The following is a 24,167-nucleotide window of genomic DNA, read 5'->3' as shown; positions in this document are numbered from 1 at the left end:
AAACCTAATGCCTGATAACACTACAAAATACAGGCAATGGGTGACCGTCAATGGGCAGAGGGTAGAGGCTTTCAGAGATACTGGAGTCAGTGTGACCACGGTCCGGTGTCACCTGGTGTCTGAAGAGCACATAGTCCCTGGTGTATTCCACCAAGTAGTTGCAGTGGACAGCTCAGAGCGCCAATGTAAGATGGCGCAGGTTCCCTTTGAGTGGGGAGGGGTGTCAGGTTCCTTGAGGGTAGCTGTGAGTCCCACCATGCCAGTTGACTGTCTGCTGGGCAATGACCTGGAGACTTCCGCCTGGAAGGAGGTAGAGCTCAGGTCGCACTTGGGGATGTTGGGGTTGCCAGAGTGGGCATGCGTGACCACTTGGTCCATGGTAGCCAATCAGGGTGATCAGACAGACCTGGAGCCTGAAACAGTGGCCCACGTGACTGCCATGAGAAAGGGCAAGGGGCATGGGAAACCCGCCCCAGAAGTTCCCACGGTCCGGGAGGAGGCTGACCTTGAGGGGGAAGCCCCGGCACCTACAGGGGAACAAGTGGCTGAACTGGGAGACCTACCTGAGCTGACCCATTGGCAGCAAGAGGGGGTCCCACCAGGGAGGAGTTCTGCACAGAGCAGAAGGTGTGCCCTACTCTCATGGGTCTTAGGCAGCAGGCCGAAGACCAGGCAGCTGGTGCTGAGCCCAAGGATCACCTGATATACTGGGACAATGATCTCCTGTACAGTGAGCCTAAGGTTGCTGAGCCTGGGGCAGCCCGTGTGCTGGTGATACCCCAGCGCTTCAGAGCCTTCCTACTCGGTTTGGCTCATGATGTGCCTCTGGCAGGACATTTGGGGCAAGTCAAGACCTTTGACAGGCTTGTCACCCACTTTCATTGGCCCCAGATGAGAAAACATTCTGATGCATTCTGCAGATCCTGTCAGACTTGCCAAGCAAGTGGCAAAATTGGAGGGAAATGTAAGTCCCCCCCCTCTAACCCTTTCCTGTCGTGAGCACCCCTTTTGAGCGGGTGGGCATTGACATAGTGGGGCCTCTGGACCCTAAGACAGCCCTAGGCAACAGGTTCATCATTGTCTTGGTGGACCATGCCACCCAGTACTCGGAAGCTATCCCTCTGAGGACAGTGACAGTGCCCGTTGTGGCCAGGGCACTGATGGGGATCTTTACCCGAGTGGGTTTCCCCAAGGAGGTGGTATCTGACCGGGGTACCAACTTTATGTCCATGTACATAAAAGCGATGTGGAAGTAATGTGGGGTGAACTACAAATTCACTACCCCTTACCACCCGCAAAGTAATCGGTTGGTTGAGAGATTCAGCTGAACCCTGAAAGGCATGATTGGCGGTCTGTCAGACTCCATGAGGCGTAAGTGGGACGTCCTATTACCATGCCTTCTCTTTGCCTACCGGGAAGTACCACAGAAGGGGGTCGGCTTTAGCCCCTTTCAGCTGTTGTATGGGCACCCGGTCAGAGGACCTCTGAGTCTGGTGAAAGAGGGCTGGGAGCAAGCTCCTAGGAAGCCACCCCAGGATGTATTTAGTTACATGCTGGCCTTCCGGAACCAGACCCCCCGCTTCAGGAAGCTCGCACAAGAGAACCTTGAGGCAAGCCAGGAGGACATGAAACACTGGTACGACCAGAATACCAATCTGGTTGACTTTCAGACTGGCCAAAAAGTGTGGGTCATGGCCCACGTAGAACCTTGTGCTCTACAAGACAGGTGGTGAGGGCCATTTGAGGTGAAGGAGCGCAAGAGTGACGTCACGTACTTGGTGGACTTGCAGACTCCTAGGAACCCCTTGAGGGTTCTACATGTGAACCGCCTCAAACCTCACTTTGAGAGGTCCGAGCTAACCATGCTTCTGGCAACAGATGATGGGACAGGAGAGGAGAGTGAACCTCTCCCTGACCTCCTGTCTAGCAAGGAGCTGGATGGGTCAGTAGAAGGCGTGGTCCTCTCCCCTTCTCTGACTCTAGAACAGCAGAGTGAGTGTCGCCAGTTACTGGAACACTTTGCCACTCTGTTCTCACTAACTCCAGGGGTCACCCATCTATTCATGCATGATGTGGACACTGGGGACAGCCTGCCTGTGAAAAACGAGGTTTACAGGCTGGCTGACAGAGTGAAGGCCAGCATCAAGGAGGAGGTTTCCAAGATGTTCGCTCTAGGGGTGATTGAGCGCTCCAGCAGCCCTTGGTCAAGTCCAGTGGTTCTAGTACCCAAGCCTGCTGCACCTGGTGCCACACCAGAACTTCGGTTCTGTGTGGACTACCGGGGGCTCAATATCATCACCAAAACAGATGCCCACCCCATCCCCAGAGCTAATGAGCTCATAGACCGCTTGGGGGCAGCCAAGTTCCTCAGCACGTTTGATTTAACGTCTGGGTACTGGCAGATTGCCTTAACTGAAGGGGCCAAGGAGAGGTCAGCGTTCTCAACACCAGAGGGGCACTTCCAGTTCCATGTCATGCCCTTCGGGTTGAAGAACGCCCCTGCCACCTTCCAGAGGTTGGTCAATCAGGTCCTGGCAGGGCTTGAAAACTTCAGTGCCGCTTACCTTGACGACATTGCTGTTTTCAGCTCCAGTTGGGAGGACCACCTGCACCACCTCTGGGAAGTGCTGAAGGCACTGCAAGCCGCAGGCCTCACTATCAAGGCCAGTAAGTGCCAGACAGGGCGGGGGTCCGTGGTGTACTTAGGACACCAGGTAGGGAGTGGCCGGGTGGCACCCCTAGAACCCAAAATTGATGTCATTTGGGCTTGGGCACCCCCCAAGACCCAGACAGAGGTGAGAGCCTTCTTAGGCCTCACCGGGTACTACAGGAGGTTTGTCAAGGGATATGGCACCATTGTTGCCCCCTTGACAGAGCTGACTTCTAAGAAGCAGCCTAGACAGGTGATCTGGACTGAGGTGCGCCAGACGGCGTTTGACACCCTGAAGGAAGCCATGAGCACGGCGCCCGTGCTACTGGCCCCTGACTTCTCCAAGGAGTTTGTGGTACAGACAGATGCTTCTGAGCATGGTGTGGGAGCAGTACTTTCACAGCTAAACGAAGAGGGCCTAGACCAGCCTGTAGTCTTCCTTAGCAGGAGACTACTCCCCAGGAAACAGAGGTGGAGTGCAATTGAAAGGGAAGCTTTTGCCGTGGTCTGGGCAGTGAAGAAGCTAAGACCCTACTAGTTTGGGTCTCACTTCCGGATTCAGACCGACCACAGGCCCCTCAGATGGTTAATGTGGATGAGGGGTGAGAACCCAAAACTGTTGAGGTGGTCCATTTCCCTACAGGGGATGGACTTTACGGTGGAACACTGCCCTGGCACAGAACACGCCAACGCTGATGGTCTGTCCAGGTTCTTCCGCCTTAGTGAGGAGGACTCCCCAGGGGTTGGGTAGTTCCCCCTACTCTCAGCTGGAGGGGACATGTGTTAGACCTGGCAGCTTTTTGGCATGTCTCCCCTGTCTTTTTGCCTTCTGACCTCCTGGTTTTGTACTCTGTTTTTGCTGGTTTATTGTCTCTGCGCACTTTACCACTGCTAATCAGTGCTAAAGTGCAAGTGCTCCCCATATAAATTGTATTGCGGATTGGTTTATACATAATTGGCATATTTGATTTACTGTTAAGTCCCTAGTAAAGTGCACTAGAGGTGCCCATGGCCTGTAAATGAAATGCTACTAGTGGGCCTGCAGCACTGGTTGTGCCACCCACATAAGTAGCTCTGTAATCATGTCTCAGACCTGCCACTGCAGTGTCTGTGTGTGCAGTTTTGACTGTAACTTCGACTTGGCAAGTGTACCCACTTGCCAGGCCTAAACCTTCCCTTTTCTTACATGTAAGGCACCCCTAAGGTAGGCCCTAGGTAGCCACAAGGACAGGGTGCAGTGTATGGTTAAGGTAGGACATATAGTAATGTGTTTTATATGTCCTGACAGTGAAATATTGCCAAATTCGTTTTTCACTGTTGCAAGGCCTGTCCCTCTCATAGGTTAACATGGGGGCTACCTTTAAATCTGATTAAAGTGTAGATTCCCTTTGGGAGCGGACGGACATGTGGAGTTTGGGGTCTCTGAGCTCACAATTTAAAAATACATCTTTTAGTAAAGTTGATGTTAAGATTGTGCGTTTGAAAATGCCACTTTTAGAAAGTAGGCATTTTCTTGCTTAATCTATTCTGTGACTACTCTGCCTGTTTGTGGATTCCTTGTCTGGGTCAGTTTGACAGTTGGGCTGTTCACACCTCTCCTCTAGACAGTGACACAAAGGGGGCTGGGGTGTAGCCTGCATATCTTGATTAGCCATCTGTGCTGGAGGGGAGGAGTGGTCACTCACACCTGAAAGGACTGTGCCTGCCCTCACACAATGCCGTCTCCAACCCCCTGGTGAGTGTCTGGGGCCTGGCCTGGACAAGGAAGGATCTTGCAAACACTTGAGACTTTGCTTTGAAGTTTGCAAACTTCAACAGCAGAACTGGGTATAAGAAGCAGACCCAAAACCCCAGACTTTTAGAATCTTTCTGGAATCAAGAGGAACCCCTGCCCAGGAGAAGAGCTGAAGGAGGAGTACTTTCCCTTTGCTGTGTTGCTTTGCTGGACTGGCCTGCAGTTATTGCTTCTACCTGAAAAGAGTGCAAAGGGTGAACTTTGCTGTGTGTCCTGCTTGAGAAAGTTCTCCAAGGGCTTGGAGTAGAGCTTGCCTCCTGTTGGAAGTTTCAGGGACACCAAAGACTTCAGTTTCCTCAACCTGCAGCACTGGGAACTGTGTGTTTTGTGCTGTCCAAGAGGAGAAACCACCAACGACGCTGCTGGCCTGCACCGTGACCTGCCAACGCCGCACGGAGTTGCATTGCCCCGCTTCGCACCGCGACCCTGGTCTCACCGATGCCGTAATCGGACGACTTCACCGAGCCGCTGCTCGCACTGCGACCTGAGGGCCCCGCACTCCAGCGTCACCTGCTCACACTGCAGCCTGGGCATCCCGACGACGTCACTCCTGCTGAGACCAGCGCTGCTGCCTGCACTGTGGCCTGTGGACACTGCTCGTGAGGAGCACGAAGCACCGTCCCGTCCCGCGGCGAAGCCCCGGTCCACCGACGCCAGCACCATCGGCTCCAGTGTCTTCACCAGGCATCCTTGCCTCCACCGTGGCCTGTGGAACCGCTTGTGAGGGTCACGAAGCACCGTCCCGTCCCACACCGCTAGCTTGGGACTAAAGACGACCGTGCTTCCGCAACGACGACGCCGCTGCCTGCACCGTGACCTGTGGACACCGCACATTGCACCGCCCCACTTCATACCGCAGCCCTGGTCTCATCGATGCCGCTGGATGCCGCCACCGAGCCGTTGCCTGCACCGTGACCTATGGGCACCGCACATCGCATCGTCCCGCTTTGCACTGCAGCCCCGACGCCATCCCCGCCAGCGCACCTGATTTAATCAGCCCAGAGTTCGATCCCCGAGGTACGCGACTTCAAGGGCCCGGCAGCTCCTGCACCGGCTCTGGAACCGACGCCAGTGACGCCGCTCTCCAGAGCTCACCACGAGGATCACGACGCCCTGCGAATCCAAGGTACTGTTTGTGGGTCTTCCCGACACCGCAGCTGGCCCGCGACGCTGAGGCGAGCCTGAACTTTTGGTTTTGTTGTTCACGGCGCCGTGATAACTCCACCTGGGGCTATCATCTTCAAGGAACTGTATTGTTAAGTACATCTTGCAGCATTCATATTTTTATTACTGTATGTTGGATTTTTTTTATTGTATTTGGTCTTGTTTTTATATAGATAAATATTAGCTATTTTTGTTAAACTGGTGTGGTGTCCTTTTGTAGTGTTTTCACTTATTACTGTGTGTTATGTGCAAATGCTTTACACATTGCTTCTGAGATAAGCCTGACTGCTCGTGCCAATTTACCAAGGGGTGACATGGAATGACATGAAAACTCTCCACAAACATATCCACGCAAGCAGCAATCCTTGGGAATCCAGACTTTCCACCTGCCCTTCGAGAAACTACATTCTCACCATGGCAAGACGGTAACTATAAGCGAATAGGAGATTTATTTAAGCAAGATGGCACCATGGACTTTGCCCAAGTTCAAGCAACTTATGGCTGCCACCCAACCTCGAATTGGCAATACATTGCAATTGGACACTGGGTTACATAGCGGTCTGTGAGACCCCATGCAGGCCGCACCTTCACTGCTTTCGAGCACTGGCTTCTTGTGACATGGATAAAAGATTCCTCTCTGACATATATGCTTTCCTTAACTCTGTGACAGCTCCCATGAAATCCTGGTCACACACTTCACCTCACCCATAAGAAGTGGACAGATATTCTGCATCGAACGAGCACAACTGCTTGCAGTATTTCTGGCAAAGAAACGTTACTCAAACTTGCACATTATTGGTAGTACACACCTGCCAGAACAAAAGACAGATGCGAGGGATGGCTGCTGGCAGCAGTGCGGTCACCCAGGCACACTGACACAGTTCCCATGGCACTGCCCCAAACTTCAACAATAGTGGACATTAGTTCTGGACGACATTTGCAGATGTACAACACTGACATACCCAGGTTCCCTAGTTACCTCCTGTTGGGACTACCAAATGCACTGACCTGGCCCCTATGCACTGGGAGGGGCAGAGCAATTACCCCTGCGCTTTACGCAGCTAAACAGGTTATACTGCCTAAATGGGGAACCAACGGCAAACCAACAAGACTGGAATGGCTGCATCAACTCTGGGGACTCCTGGGTTGAAAGATTAATAGCAGTAGTGGAGCACAAACTGCCACATTTGATAAAATGTGGTGACCCTGTATTGGATTCCTTTCCCAATAATTTTTTCAACTTTCATGTCCCGCATACCTTCAAGTTCTCCGCCTACCACAGGTGCAAAATGGCATTGATTTAAGAGAAGTGGCAATGATCTAACTGATACCTTTCCTCTCACCTTGCACGTACTGCTTTCAAGGCTATTGTAACTTGTCGAGCAGACCCTTTGTTACCTTCTTGTTGTTGTCCTCCTCTCTCCCCTCCCCCATCCTTACGGCCCACATGCCTCCATCCCTTACTGTTAACTATTCAATGCCCTGATGATTGTACCTCACTGGCCTGTGGATGTATGTGGGTTGTTATGTCATTTTTCTTATCTTCTCTGAAAAACAATAAAACTGATTTAAAGCATGAAACAAACACACACACCACCTCCTCCACCCCGTTCTGACAAATGCAAATTCCTTCCTCTTGAAATGATCTTGTAAATTATTTAATACATTGGAATATGCAGAAGATACCATACTCTAAGATGAAACCTCCATAGGTTGGGACCATGGACTACCACTGATGCAACACAAAAACTGGTAACATAACAATCTAAACTCAGATTGCTCAGACATAGAGCACAGAAAATACTTGTGGGTAGTCCCTAATTGCTATGAAGATGTAGTCAAGAAAAAATACCTTTATCTTTCCCTCTCAAAGGCCAACAAAGGAAGGAAACGAAACTAATTTGCATAAGGTTTGGTCAGTTTTCAATCCGGGGATTTTGCTATGAATGTATGAGAGATTAATTAAACCCCTTATACAGGTTTTGAACATTGATGGAAGAAATTGTAATTTTTAAGCATTTCCAGAGAGGTGACCCACTTAGGGCAATGCATCCTGTGACCATCATTTCTACATCTACATGTCAGGAGATGGAGAGAAGCAGTGATAGCTTTCTTAAGTAGACGCAAAGCAAAATTGACTGACATTTTTTTTAAGGTTTATGAACATTGTATTAAAGAAGACAAACTATTTTAGTGTTTGAACAGCAATTCTGATTGACTCAGTTTTCCTTTTGAATTTTCAAATATTAGTCTTAATGGGTTATTTGTCCAAACTACATTGCAATGATTTTGGTTAATTGTGCAGTAAATAGGTTTGCGTCAAATATGGTCCTGAAGTTGTAACTTTGTTTTGTAGTAAATTGAGTAATTTCAAAATTTGTGGGCCATTGAAATTTCAGAGAGCTGTATCTTATCCAACTAAAATTAGGATTTCCATTTTAGGGTTGTTTATACAGAGGAGGCATTCTCTCATCCAGTGTTGAATATGGCCTAATTGGTGATGTTGCCATCCCTCTGAATTGGTATCCAGGTTGATGTAGGTTTGACAATAATTATTGTGTATCTGGAAGTGGATTGTGTATTGATCTAGCAGCTAAGGCAGAAAATTCTTGTTACACTTAAACAGTAGTGGAGAGCGTTAGGACCCTGTGGGATACTGCACAGAAATATGCATGGGGAAGTTTATGAAGGACCTAAGCACGTGAGGGAGCAGATCAGTTTCAAAGTGATACAGGACATTGCAAACTAATCTGTGAATCTGAATATCATGACCAGTTATATCATGCTTGTCACCTCTTGATGATTGACAGAATGCAGCACTGCCTTCTCCATGCCATTCTTGAGCAGATAATATCCTCTGGTGGTTATTAATCCTCTTGTATATTGTCTCTTCCTTTGTGTTCTGAATGGTAAGGGACGCCAGTGAGAGGGAGAAGCAGTGTCTTACTTACGAGATAGGCTGCCTATATGGAAGAAGTATTCCTATTACCACTTGAGGCCCTTCAGAATATACTCCAAGCAAGGGGAGCAGCACAGCAGGCAGAGAGGGAAGGCGGGTAGACCCATTTGAAGATGAGGATGGTCGGCTGCTCGCTTTGCTAAGATCTTTCTTGTAATCCACTTGACTGCCACTTAGGAATTCTTACAACAATGCAAATATTTTTACTAGTGATGCCTAATGTTTTGTTCCTTTTGTGGGTTTCTTTATATGTTAATCCTTTTGCACATTTACTTTGGTCTTGCTGTTGTAAGAGGGTCCTAGTTGCCCTTTTCAATAAAAGGGGGGATGTCTTATGGCAGTGGTGGCATGGAGCAGCCACAGAAATAGAGGATTTGCCAATTTAACCTTTCTCAAAATGCAGCTCCAACAGGCAAGCTATTAGGCACCTGTCTGGCATAAACGTTTGAAGAACATTATTCATTTAGTGTCACTGAAAATGCTTCCTCCCAACCATGATCTGTGTTATAAATATATTTGAGATGATTCCAAATATTGTTCATCCAGTAGAAAAATAGGTATCCATTTACTATCTGAATGTTTACTATCATTAGTGACAATTTGAAAAGAAATGACTGATGGAAAATTTCTGATATGTGATCTTTTTTTTTTTTAGGGGTGGATATGAAGCTGCTTCCAAACGGTTTGTTGCTGCAGATCTGGATGTTAACGTTGCAGGAAGGTCCTTCATGATCACTGGTGGAAATAGCGGCATTGGTAAAGCAGTTGCAACAGCCATTGCCATTAGAGGTAAGGCAAAAATCCAGGTTGAAATTCGGGTATAGAGCATCACTGGCACCAGCCTAACTGAGATGGCCAAGCTTAGGTTCTTCATTTTTCCAACAGCCTTAAGTATTTCACCCCACTTCTGTTGTATAAGACAGTGTACCTGTTTCAGGAGAACTCACCATAGGAAAGAAAATTGTGGTTCAACTGTCTTAAATTTTTTTGGGGGAGTGGGGGTTGTAGGGGGAGGGCGGTTTGCCGGGCAGGGCTCAAATGTCATGCAATCTCTCTGCATACATTGAGTATGCACGCCTAACCAGTAAGGGGTGGAGGTCTGTTTTAAAGTGAGGGTAGGTTCAGTCAGAGTTATATTTTGTGGCTGTAGGAAAGGCCACTAAATGTTTTTGGACGAGAGTGGCATGAGAGTTATTTATGTTTTGAATCGGAAAGGGGATCAAAGCAGATACATTTTTTTATTGAATCTGGATAGGTCAACAACACATAGCCTATTATAAGGAGTAAAGCATTTAGGTAATGTGACTCTTGTAATTATCACTTGTGCTATAGTCCTATTATGTACTCTTGGACAAACATTTTTTTTTTTTTAAATGTGTTTTTATTATTTATTATCACACAACAAAATTACACGAGTGAAAGCTGACAATAAGAGTAACATTTGCAACAGGTTCGTTCATCACATCATCCTAGACGGCTTATGTACCATGACTGGGCTATGCTGTGCTTCGCCCACTTCCGCGCCACTGCCAGAGAGAACGTGTTGCCACGGGCTGGAGCAGGGGGGGGAATAGTCCTGACTGGACATCATATTAAAGCATCCTGTTGCATTGGAAAGAAAAAAAAAAAAACAGAAAAAAGAAAAGAAAGAGAAAGAGGGGAAATACTGTGGGGGGGGGGATAAAGGCCGGGGGGGCCCTCAAGACGGAGGAAGCGGGGGCAGAGGAGGAAAGGAAGACACGCGCGCGAGCATTGGGTCATGCGTCCCTTTGTGTGCTGGTGTTATTGCTAGTTGGTTACCGCCTATTAGGTTATACAATTTCATGTTGTCTACCCCAGCTCCTGTCCGCCTTCCTCTATTTGACATTCTGATTCGAGCCTGATGAAGGGTGGTTGCGCGCTATCACTGGGGGATTACAGCTATTTAGGACTATAAAATGCAGATTTTAATGTTCGTTGGGGGGATCATTCAGGGCGGGCGTTCGTCATCTTTTCTTTCTATTGTTGCTACGAAAGAGTTCCAGGTGTCAAGACCTTTGACCAGAACACCCTTTGTTGATAGGAGCTGCAGCGTGTCGGCTTCGGCCCTGGCCCAACGCCGCAGCTCCGATCGCCATTGTTCAATGCTCGGCGCGTCTGGTGCCTTCCAGTGCATGGCTATGAGGCGTCTGTACAACACCAGTGCCAGCGCTATGCATCTTAGGGTTTGTTTCCGTCTTTTAAGGCTTGGACCTACACCCAGCAAACACAGCTCCGGGGTGGGGGACATTTCAACAGCTGTCCAATCAACAAGCAGTACTATTATGTCTTCCCATACTTTCCGGATTGGAGGGCATTCCCAGGTCATGTGGTAAAAGGTGGCTTCGGGGGTGGCGCATCTAGGGCATGTTTGCTTTGAGTGGGGGAAAATACGGGTTATTCGGTGAGGTGATAAATATGTTTGATGTAAATAATTAAACTGGGTATAGCGAAAACGCGGGTTGCGTGATACTTCTTTTGTCATTGTCAACGCCTGATTCCAAGCGGGTTGTGGTAGAGGCTCTGCTAGCACTGCATCCCACTTGTTCTTTGATTGTACTTGTTTATCTTCAGCGCAAGAAGTTAAGATTATGTATGCTCTTGACACATTTATTGAATCTTCTATGCTACCTAGCTACTCATGCAATCTAGGGGAGATATTTGGTTCTGAGTTTTCATTGCCCCAGCAAAACCTTAGTGTCTGGCGTACAGCTCCATATGCTATAAAGCTTCCGCGCCCCAGTTCATATTTATCAATTAGTGTATTGAAAGTTAGGAGGCGTCCTTCACTATAGATGTCGCCGATGGTGCGTATTCCCTTTTCTGACCAACTGTTCAGGCCGACTCTAGCTGCTATGTTGGCTATTTTCGAGATGGCCAAAAATGGAAGCCTGGGGGAATATTGTGGTGTTTTATTGTTCATGATCACATGGTGGCCCCATATCCAGTGCGCAATTTTCAGTAGTATGTTGCGTGGGTGTTTGGGGGATTCGCGATTCATCAAGTATTGTATTAAGCCCCTGTTCCCCAAAGACGAGTGGATCATCTGTGATTCAGCTCCGTCTGGACGGCTTAGCCAGGATGAGATCCATTGTAACTGGGAAGCTGCGTAGTACATTTCGAATCTAGGCGCTCCCATTCCACCCATTGTTAGTGGGTGGTGTAATTTTGTTAGTGCCACTCGTCGTCTGCCGTTGCCCCATATGAGATTTATTAATAGGCTATTCAGAGGTTTAAAGAAAGAGGCTGGGAGAGTCAGTGGGAGGGCCATGAAGAAGTACAACAATCGGGGCAGGATCACCATCTTCGCTATGGCTACTCTGCCCAATGGTGATAGAGGGAGTGAGCACCAGAAGGGCAGGGAGCCTCTAATGGATCGAATCGCCTGCCCCAAGTTGCCGTCCCTGAGATCTCGTGCGTCGTGATATATGTTTACACCCAAGTATTTGAAAGTGGTGTAACACCATTTCAGTTCGCCAGGGTTGGAGGATAATCTGTGTGCTTCAGGGACAGGACACATAGGGAATATGCACGACTTAGACCAATTTACCTTGAGTCCGGCCAACGTGCCAAACCTGTGCAGTAACTTCAGCACTTCAGGTAGGGATTTTTGGTGATCTCGTAAGAAAATAAGTGCATCGTCTGCATATAGCGACACTATACGGTGTGTGTGGTCGTCTCGGATGCCCCATGCAGGGGCTACCGCTCGTAGGTGAGCTGCTAAGGGTTCGATTGCGAGGGCGAATAAAAGCGGGGATAATGGGCAGCCCTGCCTGGTTCCTCTCTCTATTTTAAACGGTTGCGAAATCGTGTCGCCCGTTTTGACTCTTGCAGAAGGGTTAGTGTAGAGTACCTCTATCCATCTGATGAATGTTCGACCGAAGCCCATACGGCGCAACGTCTCCATCAAAAAGGGCCAACCCAGCGTGTCGAATGCTTTTTCTATGTCCAGTGATACTGCCACTTGAGCATAGTCATCCGTTCGTGAGTTCGCCATAAGGCGCAATAAGTTTCGGATATTGCTAAATGTGCTCCGGCCAGGTATAAATCCAGCCTGGTCGTGATGTATCAGGTCCGGCATACATGGGAGCAAGCGGTTGGCTAGCAGTTTACCGAGTAGCTTACAGTCTGTGTTCAGTAGTGATAGTGGTCTATATGAACGTACATCCAATGGGTCTCTCCCCGGCTTAGGTAGCACTGCTATCAGCGCTTCACGGCATGTGTCTGGTAGTTGTCCACGCTCTAGCGCCTCCGTCAGCATCTCTAGATATGGGGTTAGTGTTTGAGTCGGGAACATGCTATAGTATTCAATAGGCAGTCCATCGTTGCCTGGTGCTTTGCCATGCGGCAATTGTTTTAGGGCCTGCTGTATCTCATTGATATCAATTGGTCTTTCCAGGTCTGCAACCTGAGCGGTCGTTAGTTGTTTCAGCTCGATATCAGTAAAAAACTCGCTCAGTGATGTTTCGGGTGGGGGGACGGGAGCTTTGTATAGTGTGCTGTAATACTCCTTAAAGGCTAGGTTGATATCGGCCTGTGCATTTACTATTAGTCCTGTTTCTAATCGGATGGCTCCTATGGGGGATTTCCGGCCACCATTGTGTATGAGCCATGACAGTAATTTACCCGATCTGTCACCCTCTGCGTGGTTACGAGCTATGTAGTGTCGATGATCAAACAGACCTAGTCGTCTATCAGCTTCGTACCATTGTGCGCGCTTTCCAGCTAGTTCTGTGTGTGTAATCTCGCCCCTGGCGAAGTCTTTCTCGAAAGAATGTACTTCCTTTTCTAAGTTACTAAGCTCACGTGCTAGTGTTTGACGCGCGCCGACTGTTGCTGAGATGCATGTTCCTCGTGTGACTGCCTTATGTGCGTCCCATTCTGTTGATCTAGAGCCCGTTGTCCCCTTGTTTTGGATGAAGTAAGAGGATATGTGTATGGCTAATTCATCTCGGAAAGGGGGGTCTTGTAGCAATCGGGTCTGGAGGCGCCAAGTTGGGATGCATGCGCGCGGGCTGCCCCATCTGAAATGAGCGATGAGAGGGGAGTGATCTGAGATTACCCTAGCGGTGTAATCAGCGCTAGTGATCTTGTGGGTGATGTCTTGGGAGATGAGGATAAGGTCTATGCGAGTGTGGAGGAGGTGTACTGGGGAGTAGTATGAGTATTCGCGATCATGGGGGTGTATATGCCTCCAGGTATCTATGAGACGGTGGTCTACCATCCATTGACGCAGCATCTGCGAATTTTTGATTGCTTGGGAGGCTGCTATGGGGGGGTGTGATCTATCCGTGTCTATATGTGGAACGCAGTTCATATCCCCGCCCCAGATACATGTAGAGGGTAGGTCGTTTGAGAAGTGTGAGATTGTTATGTGTAGGAATTCACTTTGTCCGACGTTCGGGACGTACAGTCCGTTCAGTGTTACTGGTTCCCCATCTAAGTGGCCTGTTAAATGTATGTATCTGCCCTCTATGTCAGAAACGCCGCGCCGCACAGTGTACGGGACCCCCGGGGCTATCCATATCAAAACCCCTCTTGCGTATGATGAATTTCCCGATCCGTGGACCTGCCCGCCCCACTTTCTTTCCAACCAGGGAATATCTACAGGGGTAATGTGCGTTTCTTGGAGAATGGCTATATGAATATTGTGACGCTTTAGGTGCGCGTGTATCCTATTGCGCTTTCTTATGCCCGCCATACCCTTAACATTCCACGTCATTATATTATATGTTGGTTCCTTTTTTGTCATGTTAAGTTAGGTTGTTGCACACCTATTTTTTTGTACAGTTGGGTCAATCCCGTGACGCGTCCAGAGACTGCTGTTAGTCTAGTGCGCGCTGCCCACCCACGTCTCCCCTCCGCCACCAGCGCCCGCCCACCAGCCCCCCCAGTCCCACAAAACAACATTATCAAAAGAGAATAATAAAAATGAGAGCAAAAAAAATAATAGGCAAAAGGATATTTCGGGTAAAGCCCGGAGATAAACATAATGGCACAACTGGTGCCTAAACTGCAAACTGCGAAGTTAAGTTCCATTCGGGAGTGACTTGGTTGTCGGAGAGCGTGGTTTTGGTATAGCCGGGCGGGAACCGACCCGTCTCCAGGATAATTTTGTCCCTGCTCGGTCCAAATTGTAAGTACAACCGCTTTGGTTACCCTGTTAGTCTCAGTCAAGGAAGCTAGCGGCCAGAACCCATCCCAAAGAAACCACCAAACACCGCTCTAGGCCGCATAAGGGCGGAAGGTCGCGTGTCCCAATGCCGGACTCGTGTCTGTGGCGCAGTTCATATTCCCTCACGAGGCCTAGAGATCATCCGCAATGCGCGGTGTAAGGTCAGGGCCGGCCAGTAGGAAGGAGGAGGATGCACTTGATTCCCCTCCTGGGGATCCGCTGTCTGTAGCATCTGTGTCACTTCGGGTTTTGGATTGTGGTCGAGTGAAGGAGCTAGTTTCCCTTAATATTTGAGCTTGCTCTGATTCCATTTGCGATTTCGTTGGGCGCAATGTGGTCTTGCTTTGTTTTTTTTTCCTCCTGGAGCTGGGTGTTATCCAGTCCTCAGTTGTTGTCTTTTCCGTTGGCGGGCTGATCAAACCTTTAGCGTGAATCCAAGTCCATGCATCCTCTGGGGTAGGGAATATGAGCGTTTTCTCATCTATGGTGATACGCAGGCGGGCTGGGAACATGAGAGAATAAGTTATATTATTTTGTCGCAAGATTTGTTTGATCTTTACAAAGGTTGCTCTTCTACGTTGTACTTCCAGCGTATAGTCCGGGTATGCAGATATGTTATTATTTTCCAAGCTGATTTGACTGGAAGATCTAAAGTGTTGAAGAACAGAATCTCTGTCTCTGTGGTTAAGAAATCTAGCTATCATGGGTCGGGGTGGCGCTCCAGGCCGAGGGGGTCTGCCCGGTATTCTGTGGGCTCTCTCTATCATTGGTGATTTCGTGGCATCCTGAGTTTTCATTATTTCTTTCAGCCAGTTTTCTAAGAAATCCTCGGCTTTGGGTAGTTCCAATCGTTCTGGGATGCCAATGAATCTGATATTGTTACGTCTTGAGCGCCCCTCTGCTTCTTCAGCTCGGCGTTGTAGCTGTGCCAACTCAGTTTCCATCTGTTTGAATTTGCTTTTCATGTCCTTCATTTCCGGGTGAACCGTTTCTAGCGACAGTTCAGCATTATGCACTCTGTCAGACAGTTTGCGGTGGTCAGCTCGGAGTAGGGAGACCTCCAGCACTGCAGCATCAATTTTCCCTTCTAGCGAAGTTTTGGTTTCCATAATTGCCTGCATAATTTTATCAAATTGCTGGGAGTGTGCGCGTAGCGTCTCGCTCAGTTGAAGTTGCGTTGCCTTTTGCATGTCCAGTTGGCCCATGGAGGGGGGGGTTTCTCCCTCCGCAGAAGTCCCTGTTTTGGATTGCTTAGGCTTGACCATTGTGACCACTATGCGACCGGGGAGAATTAGGCCGTATGAAATCAGCTATGTGTACTGGTGGGGCGAAGCAGAGCCACGCACGTCAAAGTGGGTGATTTTAGCGTTATCAGTGGTCCAGGCGTGGTTGCTTATTTTCAGGGATATTAGGAGTTAGTATGTTAATTTGTTGACTGAGGCCCTCCTCGTTGCAAGGCAGAGAGCTGGATGCCACTGGCCTGGTACAGGTGCGTTGGGTTTTTCACTTACTTGCTTGTGGCTTGAAACTTTGGTGACCCAACGTGGTTGTTTTATGTGCGTTTAATTTATTCTGTGCCAGCGCTCACAATCTACTTGCTTCAATTTCTTTATCTTCTTCCTGTTTTTGTTTTTTTCATTCTTTTTTTTTTCTCTCTTTTTTATTTCTTTTTTCCTTTATTCTGATTTTATTGGCTCCTCCTCTCTTTTTTATTTATGTATTTTTATTTTATTTTTTGTACATTTTTTCCTTCTTCCTTTCTTTCCCGCTCCTCCGCCTCTGCTTCCTACTTTTTATCTTCTGTGCTGGGTGCTGGTGCTTGAGGGTCGTTGTCGCTGGCCCAGTGCTCTGCACGGGAGGGGAGGCCGAAGGTCCCCCCAGCCGGTCCGGTACACTCCACCAAAGGCACGCCGGGGCCCCCACTCCACCCGGGCACGCGTCCGCCGGCCGCCTCCACAGATCAAGGGCGGAGTGCCAGGGCGAGCCAGACGCCCGTTCCCGGCGCCGACACGTCCAAGGCCCGACCCCGCAAGGAAACACCGCCCAGTGCTCTCGCCGCGGCGTCACCGCACGACGCTGCTACCAGTTCTTGGTAGGGGGGCCACGTGGAGCTGTAGGGATGCTAAGCCATATCAGGGGGGGCTCGCTCACTGCCGCGCGCCCCCCGTGTTTCTTGTTGCTCCGATGGAGCGCGGCCGAACCGGAAGCCGCGGCGTCCCCTAGGCCGCGCCCCAGCCAGCAGGCCCGCTCCCAGGGCCCACCGCAGCCCAGGCCCAACAGCCCTCGACCCCCCCGGCGATCCCACGGGGAAGCCGAACGGGGCGACCCGACCGCCGTGCTCACGTCTCGCCGGCCGCGGGAGGGCCGCCTCACCTCCCGATCCACAGCACCAGGCGCGTCTTGCTTCCTCGAATCCAGCAGTTGATCACGGGGCCATCCGCAGCTACTTTTGTGTCCTTGAGGGCTGCCCCCGGCACTGGGGGGGTAGCCTCAGCATTTTATGGCCGACCGGGAACCAGGGACCAGGATATTCGGCAAGAAGGAGGGCCGCGAGCGGAGCTCTTTTCTCAAGCGTCCGCTCCGGCCGCCATCTTGGCCACGCCCCTACTCTTGGACAAACATGACTTCCAAGCTGTTGGAAATCCGTCTTTTCTGCATGGTCACTCCATGTTTTGCATTTTGCTGGACCCTATCTTTTTGCTGGCTTTAGAACTTTGTGCACCAGTGGTAAAGTGGCTGTACACCCCTTTTAAACATGCATGAATAATCATATTCCTAATTTATATATTTAATTTACCTGTAAGTCCCTAGAATGTGATACACGGTCTACCTGGGGCTTCGAAGTTGAATGTCACTCGTGAATTGCAGCACCTTTTATGCCATCCAGTACTGTGGCAAATATTTATAATTCATCCCTTTATAGGCTTAAATAACCCATAAAGCAGGGTGCATGTTACTTAAAAGTAGGAAATGTAGAAAGTAAATGTTAGAATGTCTTAACGGTAACCAGCACCCAAAAGCTATTTTTCACTGTGGCAAGCCTAACTGCCCTATATAGAAAACAATTAAAAATCCTGATTCTGTAACTTGGAAATGGAACTAGCCAGAAAAATAATTAACTATGTTAATAGTACTTTAAAATCCAATGCAGATTTCGAAAAAAAAAAAATTAAGGTAAAGTAACTTTCAGAAAGTTATTTTTTCCTGCCTCGTGGTCCTGGAGGCTAATTTACATTTACTCTCAAACTTCTCCTAACCGCAGATTAGTATTTGAAGTGTAAAAAACTGCTATATGGGGTGGGGCTTTCAGCATCCTTTTAGACATTACAGTGTCAAATTCTGCTTGACTGGTTTGGTGGGGTTACATCGAATAATTTGGGGGGGTGGCACTAGAAAGAACTTTAACAACAGGAAGCCAAAACAGTTCTTCTGTATCTCCTGTCTGATTGCTGGAAAACCCTGTTGTGTTCAACCAAATATCAGTCTCTGGATTTGTTTTGGCTACAGTGGCTGCCCCAAACAGCATTTAGTTTTGGATGTGGGAGGACACTAAGATTAAGATTGAGTCATAAATGTGGCACCTGCAGCCACCCACTTTAGAACACTCCCGGACCTTAGGAAAATCAGAAGAGGAATGAACCTGCTGTTTGCAACCGTAGAGGAGCCCAGAAGTACTTTACTCCAGGTGTCCTACAACTGACCTCCGTTCAAGGGACACAACAAGCCTTTCTTTCAACTGGTCAGCTGATCAGTGGCAACTGGATCTGGACCAATTCCTACTATTGACATCTGCCACACACATTGTTAGTCTCTAAGTGCCTCCTCTGAGGTCAAGGGGGGCTCTTTCGAAGTGTACTCCTATGGTAGATTGGCCTTGAAAGGCTAAAATGAGAAGGTAAAAACTTTGAACAGCATGAACCTGGTAGGTGTATCCGACCCAGGCACCATTGTAGTTGGCGTCAAATTGCTTCTAAGCGCCGGTCTGCCGAGACCATTGACAATCCTTTGCTTTTTAAGCTTCTTGGTGCTATTCCTACTTAAAATTTTAAAAATACATATCTCTAGTTCCTCTTATTGGATTTTTGTCATTATGTCATTTTAGTTACTACATTTGACTCTAATCTTCAAATTCAGTTTGGGATTTTTATTGTTTTGTATTTTGACTTTATTACTGTTTAGGTACTTCATAAATATTTTACACATTGCCTATGTCAAGCCTATATGCTCTGTACCGTTGAGCTAAGATTAATTTAGTTACTTTAAGGGTTTACTCTACGTTGTGATTATTCCTTTTATGTAGGCAGTCTCCTGCCCCAAATAACAATCCGATTTTGTACACAAATATATAGCAGTATTATTGGACTGTACATGGCACTGCAATCGTGCAGTACATTTCTTTGAAAATAAAGTGGATTGGAAAAGTACTCAAAGTAACAGTACACCAAAGCCATCTATATGATCAGTGACATCACTTCACTCTGTGTGTTATATCTGCATATGAAAATGTATTTTCGAGTTCTGTGTGCCTGGCACCAGTGCTTAATTTGTAAAAGAATAAGTGCTGGTGCCCTAAGCTCTGCTTGGATGCCGCAGCCGGCACAATTAGTTGTCAGTGCGCCAGTTACGAAGACTGCACTGTATTTAGTCCACCTCATGCGGTACTAATTCACTTCCAGACACTCCCTGTCCCTTTATCTCACTTTTACAGGCTCCTTCTTTCTTCTTTTGAGAAGGCGTTTCTGTCTTTACCATCCCCCCCTTGTTCCCCTTGTGTATTTCCCCTCTCTTTCTCCCAGGAAATGTCAGAAGAGGCAAAATAAATGCTGGGCCCAAAAATGAGTGCCAATGGCCAACACCAAAAAAAACCACCAGTTCAAATTAAGCACTGCCTTGCACTGAAAATCAAATGAGTTTCAGACACTATTTGGCCCACAGGTGGAATATTACATATCCACGTTTAAAAAAAAATATATTTTTTTAATTTCTTTTTTCTAATGGGTATAATTATTGTGCAGTCAGAATGATGACAGTAGAACATTCTCCTGCACTGGTAGATACACCAACCTTGACTACTTCAAACCCCAACTTAAGTGAATGCCAAGTCAACTGGATTCACCCTGGACACCATTGTTGCCCTTAAAAAAAAAAACCCTTTCCAAAAAACAAATGGCCTGTTCCAGATCCCGATTCTGAAGGAAGTCAAACCATTTCCTCCAGAAAGCGACTTTAGAGGTGCTGTCAAAAACCCTCACACTCTTGCATCCGGATGGTGGTAAAGCCCTACCCCTAGGCCTACCAGACTCAACACTGGCACCCCTTTGGGGGCATCCTACACACCGAAGAATGTGTAATCTAGAGCCTCAAGAAATATGATCACACTAACGCTATCCTGATGAAACTTCTTTGTTCGGGTCACACCACTTTATATGTTTAGATTTTATGCTTCTTTTTCCACCAGAAACAGAACCCAGAGATATCGGGCTTGGGTGTTGGGATTGCAACCAAGAACCATTGGCAGCTGGAGATAAGTTATCCACAGAGGCCTTGAAAGCAGACGTGCCCATGTCTAACGCTTCCTGCTTCAAGAAAGAAGTTATCGATTTTTGAGCCAAGCTAGAAAGGCATCCAAAAACTCACATACGCTTCTCATTATCTCCGTATCACTTAGTTCAGCACCCCCAGTCATATTATTTAGATTTCTTTCCATGGTTGACATGACGTAGCTACAGATTGCCAACACTTACATTTTAATGCAGAACTAGCAGAGGAATCGACCCCTGTCTGCCAACACGCAAGACTTACAATTATAATAATGAAGCACAGCAATCTCAGTCCAGGTTAGACAAACCACTTTGAATCAGAAGCGCATAAATAAAGGTGTTTAGATAAAGTATTGGAAGAAATATCATGCAGGCAAAATATTGTGTCAAAAATATTGAGGACAAAAATATTCTGAAGGTAAGTTTCTATAGGTAAGCAAAGTTTTACTTTATATAACGCCACATACATGTACCTTGACGATACATATTCATCTTCAAGATACTAGATGTGAAGTTAAGAATAGTAAATCTATAATTAGCTATTTGCACTAACCTTCTTGATATTTTGGTCCGTAATTTTTTTGACACAATATTCTGTCGTCAAAATCTTTTTGTTTCTGATGGTCAGTGATCCGTCTCGCTGAAGCTCGGTAAACACAAAGCCAGCAGGACAGTAGTTTCAAACAATGTAACAAGCAAGCTGCAGCACATGCGGGGGTGCAGTTTTTAAACAATGCAACAAGTAAGCTACCGAACATGCGGGCAGTGCACGGTTAGAAGGGGAATGAAATGGAAAATGTTTATTTCGATGTTATACCCCAGAAAACACATAAATAACAATACAACACAATTCCAATAGACAAGTAAATATAAACTTTACAATATAACTGCCAAGTTTGAAATTACAGTATAAAATTCGTAGTCACCAGATAATTAACAGCTAGCCCTAAATACAGGGCACAGAAACGTACTCATACCAAAGACAATAAAAGTGATTGCATTAGATTTTAAAACACTGCAATCAGTAAAAGGATGAATCAAATTTCTTATCAGGAGTACTGTTAGACAGACGTACTCCCACTTAGTGGGATTATGTCAGACAGAAGATTAAAACATGTTCATTATTTTCAACAGCGTTATTAGACATTTTGCACAACCCATTATCGGTATAAAGAGAATCGCTTATCTGAATCTCAGTAGGGGAAACAAGAGGCAAGGAGCTTATCAGAACCTCCGTTTATAACAGATGAGTGACCTTTTATTGTGTTTTTGTTTCTGGCCTCAGTGGAAAGCATTTTGTGAGAGGTACCTTTTTGAAGTAAACGCCTACTAAAATTAAGACACCAAGAACTGTGTAATAAAGTCTCTGCTCTTGCAATAAGCATGGGGCCAGACTTAGTTCACCCCATCATCAAGGCGTAAAGTCCCCCTAGTGACCACTGTTTAAACTTTTTTGCTGTCTCTGTTCATGTCAACTCCGTGTCTCACTTTCCCTACTGACTTTGTTTTTCTATCTCTGTCTTTTCATTTCAGTTCGCTTTATGCTTTCCAGCGCTTTTGTTCTCCATTTACCTGTTCATCATGCTTGCGATACTCTCCAGTGTTTCCACCTTCACCTGTAGCCCCAAACACTGAAGTTGTCTTCCTTGCATTGTTCACTCTTCTTCACCACCATGTTCCAGGCGCACAACGCCTGAGAGGGGTTTAGCCCTCCCTCCCCCACCACCCACCCCCAGTCAGCCTCCATGGGCTGGGCTGAGTATGGAAACCGGATGCCAAGTCTCACGGCGCTGCTCTGACCTGCTCGTTTATAGCAAATCAAGCCTTTGTTGTGTTCCCCGTTCCCTCTGCTGCTCCTCTGCTTACTGCCTTATTGTGAAATCTGCATTAAAGAGAGAAAAAAGTAATGTGTTAAGTACACCCCTTTTAACAGCCAGAGTTGTTGACTGTGGATCTGGGGAACAGGTTCGAGTCTCCACGTGACATTCTGTGATTCTGGGCAGATCACTTTATCTCTGTGTGCATAAAAACACAGAATGTGTCCTTGTGAATGTATCTGGCCTTCAGGTCGATATTGCGCTTTATAAAACCCTCTCTCTGAAATGCAATCTCTCGATTAACCAGCATGGTGCCATAAAGTCCCTACTGTTATCGAATTCCTTTCAATGTATCTCAAGGAAACGGAAGTAAGTGCATGGAATTACTTCCTTGAAAGCACAACGCTAATCATAATAGCCTTTAATCAGGGCCTCTGGAATTATGCGATTGGGTGGCTGCTGGGATATTCATATAATTATAGATTTTCAGCATTTGCCACATAATCCATCATCTGTTGCATATTCTGCAGATGTTAACAAAAAATGTCACTATCTTAAACGGTTCAAAAGTTACTAAAAATGCAGCTGCACATGTTGGGGCAGAGTGAAATGCCCTTTGCAGACCTGGACTTGTCACCGTTTTGTTGCAGAGTTTGATATTTGATTAGTTGCACCTTATTAGTTCTAGGTTAATAATGTCCAGACTCTGTTGCCAAGTTTAAAAATGATGAAATAGTGAAATAACACTACTACAAAATGTGCTGCATTATGCTGCATAATTTGCTTTTTCTTGCTGCCTGCGTGATGTACACGGAAAACACCTACATCTGTCTGCATCATTCATTGCCCATGGGAAGGATTAACACTGCAGGAAAGCCAGAGCATGTCTCTGTTTGTCTCCTGGTGCTTTAACAACACCCTCGGTTCTAGCTCCAGGCCTGGAAAAATCTAACGGGGAACAAAGTGAGACCACGCTGAGTTTGTAACTGTATCTAAATCCATTGCACGGGTGCACCGATATATTGATTTCACCTTTAAGTCCCTGTCTCCAGCTCTGCTTTCAGTGAGCGCTGTGCACATCTGAGTCCATGCCCCAGTACTCTGGGCATCCTCCACCACTGTGAAAATCCAACCATGACTCATGGCTTCAAAGACACAGAGCTGAAAATGTGACAGTTCGAGTGCGAAACCCACACTAATGCACTCATATAGTGTGCTGAATGTGGGGTGCAAAGGAGCCAATGGTTACCCTAAGTGAAGACTTACTTGAGCATATTATGCTACCATGTGGATAGGCTTTGACAACTTGTATCATCCATGGCCAAAAGAACCAGCAAAGTAACAACTGCAGAGAATGCTCTTTTGTGCAGGATGGCATACTGAAAGGGTGTCATGGTAAGATTTCCAGAACAGCTTTTTAAGTGTTTTTGCTGGAAATGCACTCTGAACATCATGAATTTCATTTAAACAAAATGTATGCTTGGATGCAAAGCAACAGCAATCGTGCTAGAGAAACAGAAGTGAGAATGGTGATGCTATGGCATATCCATACACCTGTAGTGAGCAGTGTGCAGGTGTGCTTTTTGAACATTTAAAGTGATGCAGATGCAGCTTCAGGTGCATTCCTACAAGATCTTGAAAGCGCAACTGCACTAAATGTACACATCTGACAAAAGGACAGTGCAGCTGCAATATTGTAGATTGTTCCTGAAAAGGTGAAGTAGTAGCATGACAAACAGAATTATGCAGGGAACCTTGATTAACTTTACTTACTAAACCCAGCCAATGTGGCCCAAATGAGTGATGTTTAAAGCAAGAGCACAAGGATGTCTTCTATGTAACCTTTACATATATCAGGGACCGCTAACTTGAGCCTTCAAACTCTGACTACCACTACAACCACCCCTAACTATACGTTGCAAGAACAGATGTCTTTGGTTTTAAGCTTTCTGTACTTGATAACATTTGGCAACATTCAGACTGCACCATCCTCTAAATGTACTGTATGTGTTGAAGGCATGCTGCATTTCACAGAGGTCATGCACATTT

At 47.0% G+C, this 24,167-nt stretch overlaps 2 protein-coding genes across 2 annotated transcripts in view; one reads left to right on the top strand and one right to left on the bottom strand.

The window, feature by feature from the left end:
* LOC138250505 (serine/threonine-protein kinase Nek3-like) overlaps positions 1 to 21,984 on the bottom strand; it is a 207,677-nt gene extending 185,693 nt beyond the window's left edge. The window contains exon 1 of the mRNA XM_069205449.1: positions 21,874 to 21,984. The gene's annotated coding sequence lies outside the window, so the exon portion shown is untranslated. The remainder of the gene's footprint in view (positions 1 to 21,873) is intronic.
* The window catches only part of DHRS12 (dehydrogenase/reductase 12), a 149,240-nt gene that overhangs the window by 18,869 nt on the left and 106,204 nt on the right, over positions 1 to 24,167 (top strand). Inside the window, exon 2 of the mRNA XM_069205453.1 lies at positions 9,224 to 9,357. Coding sequence (XP_069061554.1) covers positions 9,224 to 9,357 — 134 coding nt within the window. The remainder of the gene's footprint in view (positions 1 to 9,223; positions 9,358 to 24,167) is intronic.

This window comes from Pleurodeles waltl, chromosome 8 (assembly GCF_031143425.1).
Source record: "Pleurodeles waltl isolate 20211129_DDA chromosome 8, aPleWal1.hap1.20221129, whole genome shotgun sequence".
Taxonomy (NCBI): Eukaryota; Metazoa; Chordata; class Amphibia; order Caudata; family Salamandridae; genus Pleurodeles; species Pleurodeles waltl.
Note: the sequence above shows the minus strand (reverse complement) of the source record. Positions and strands in the feature narration are given on the sequence as shown.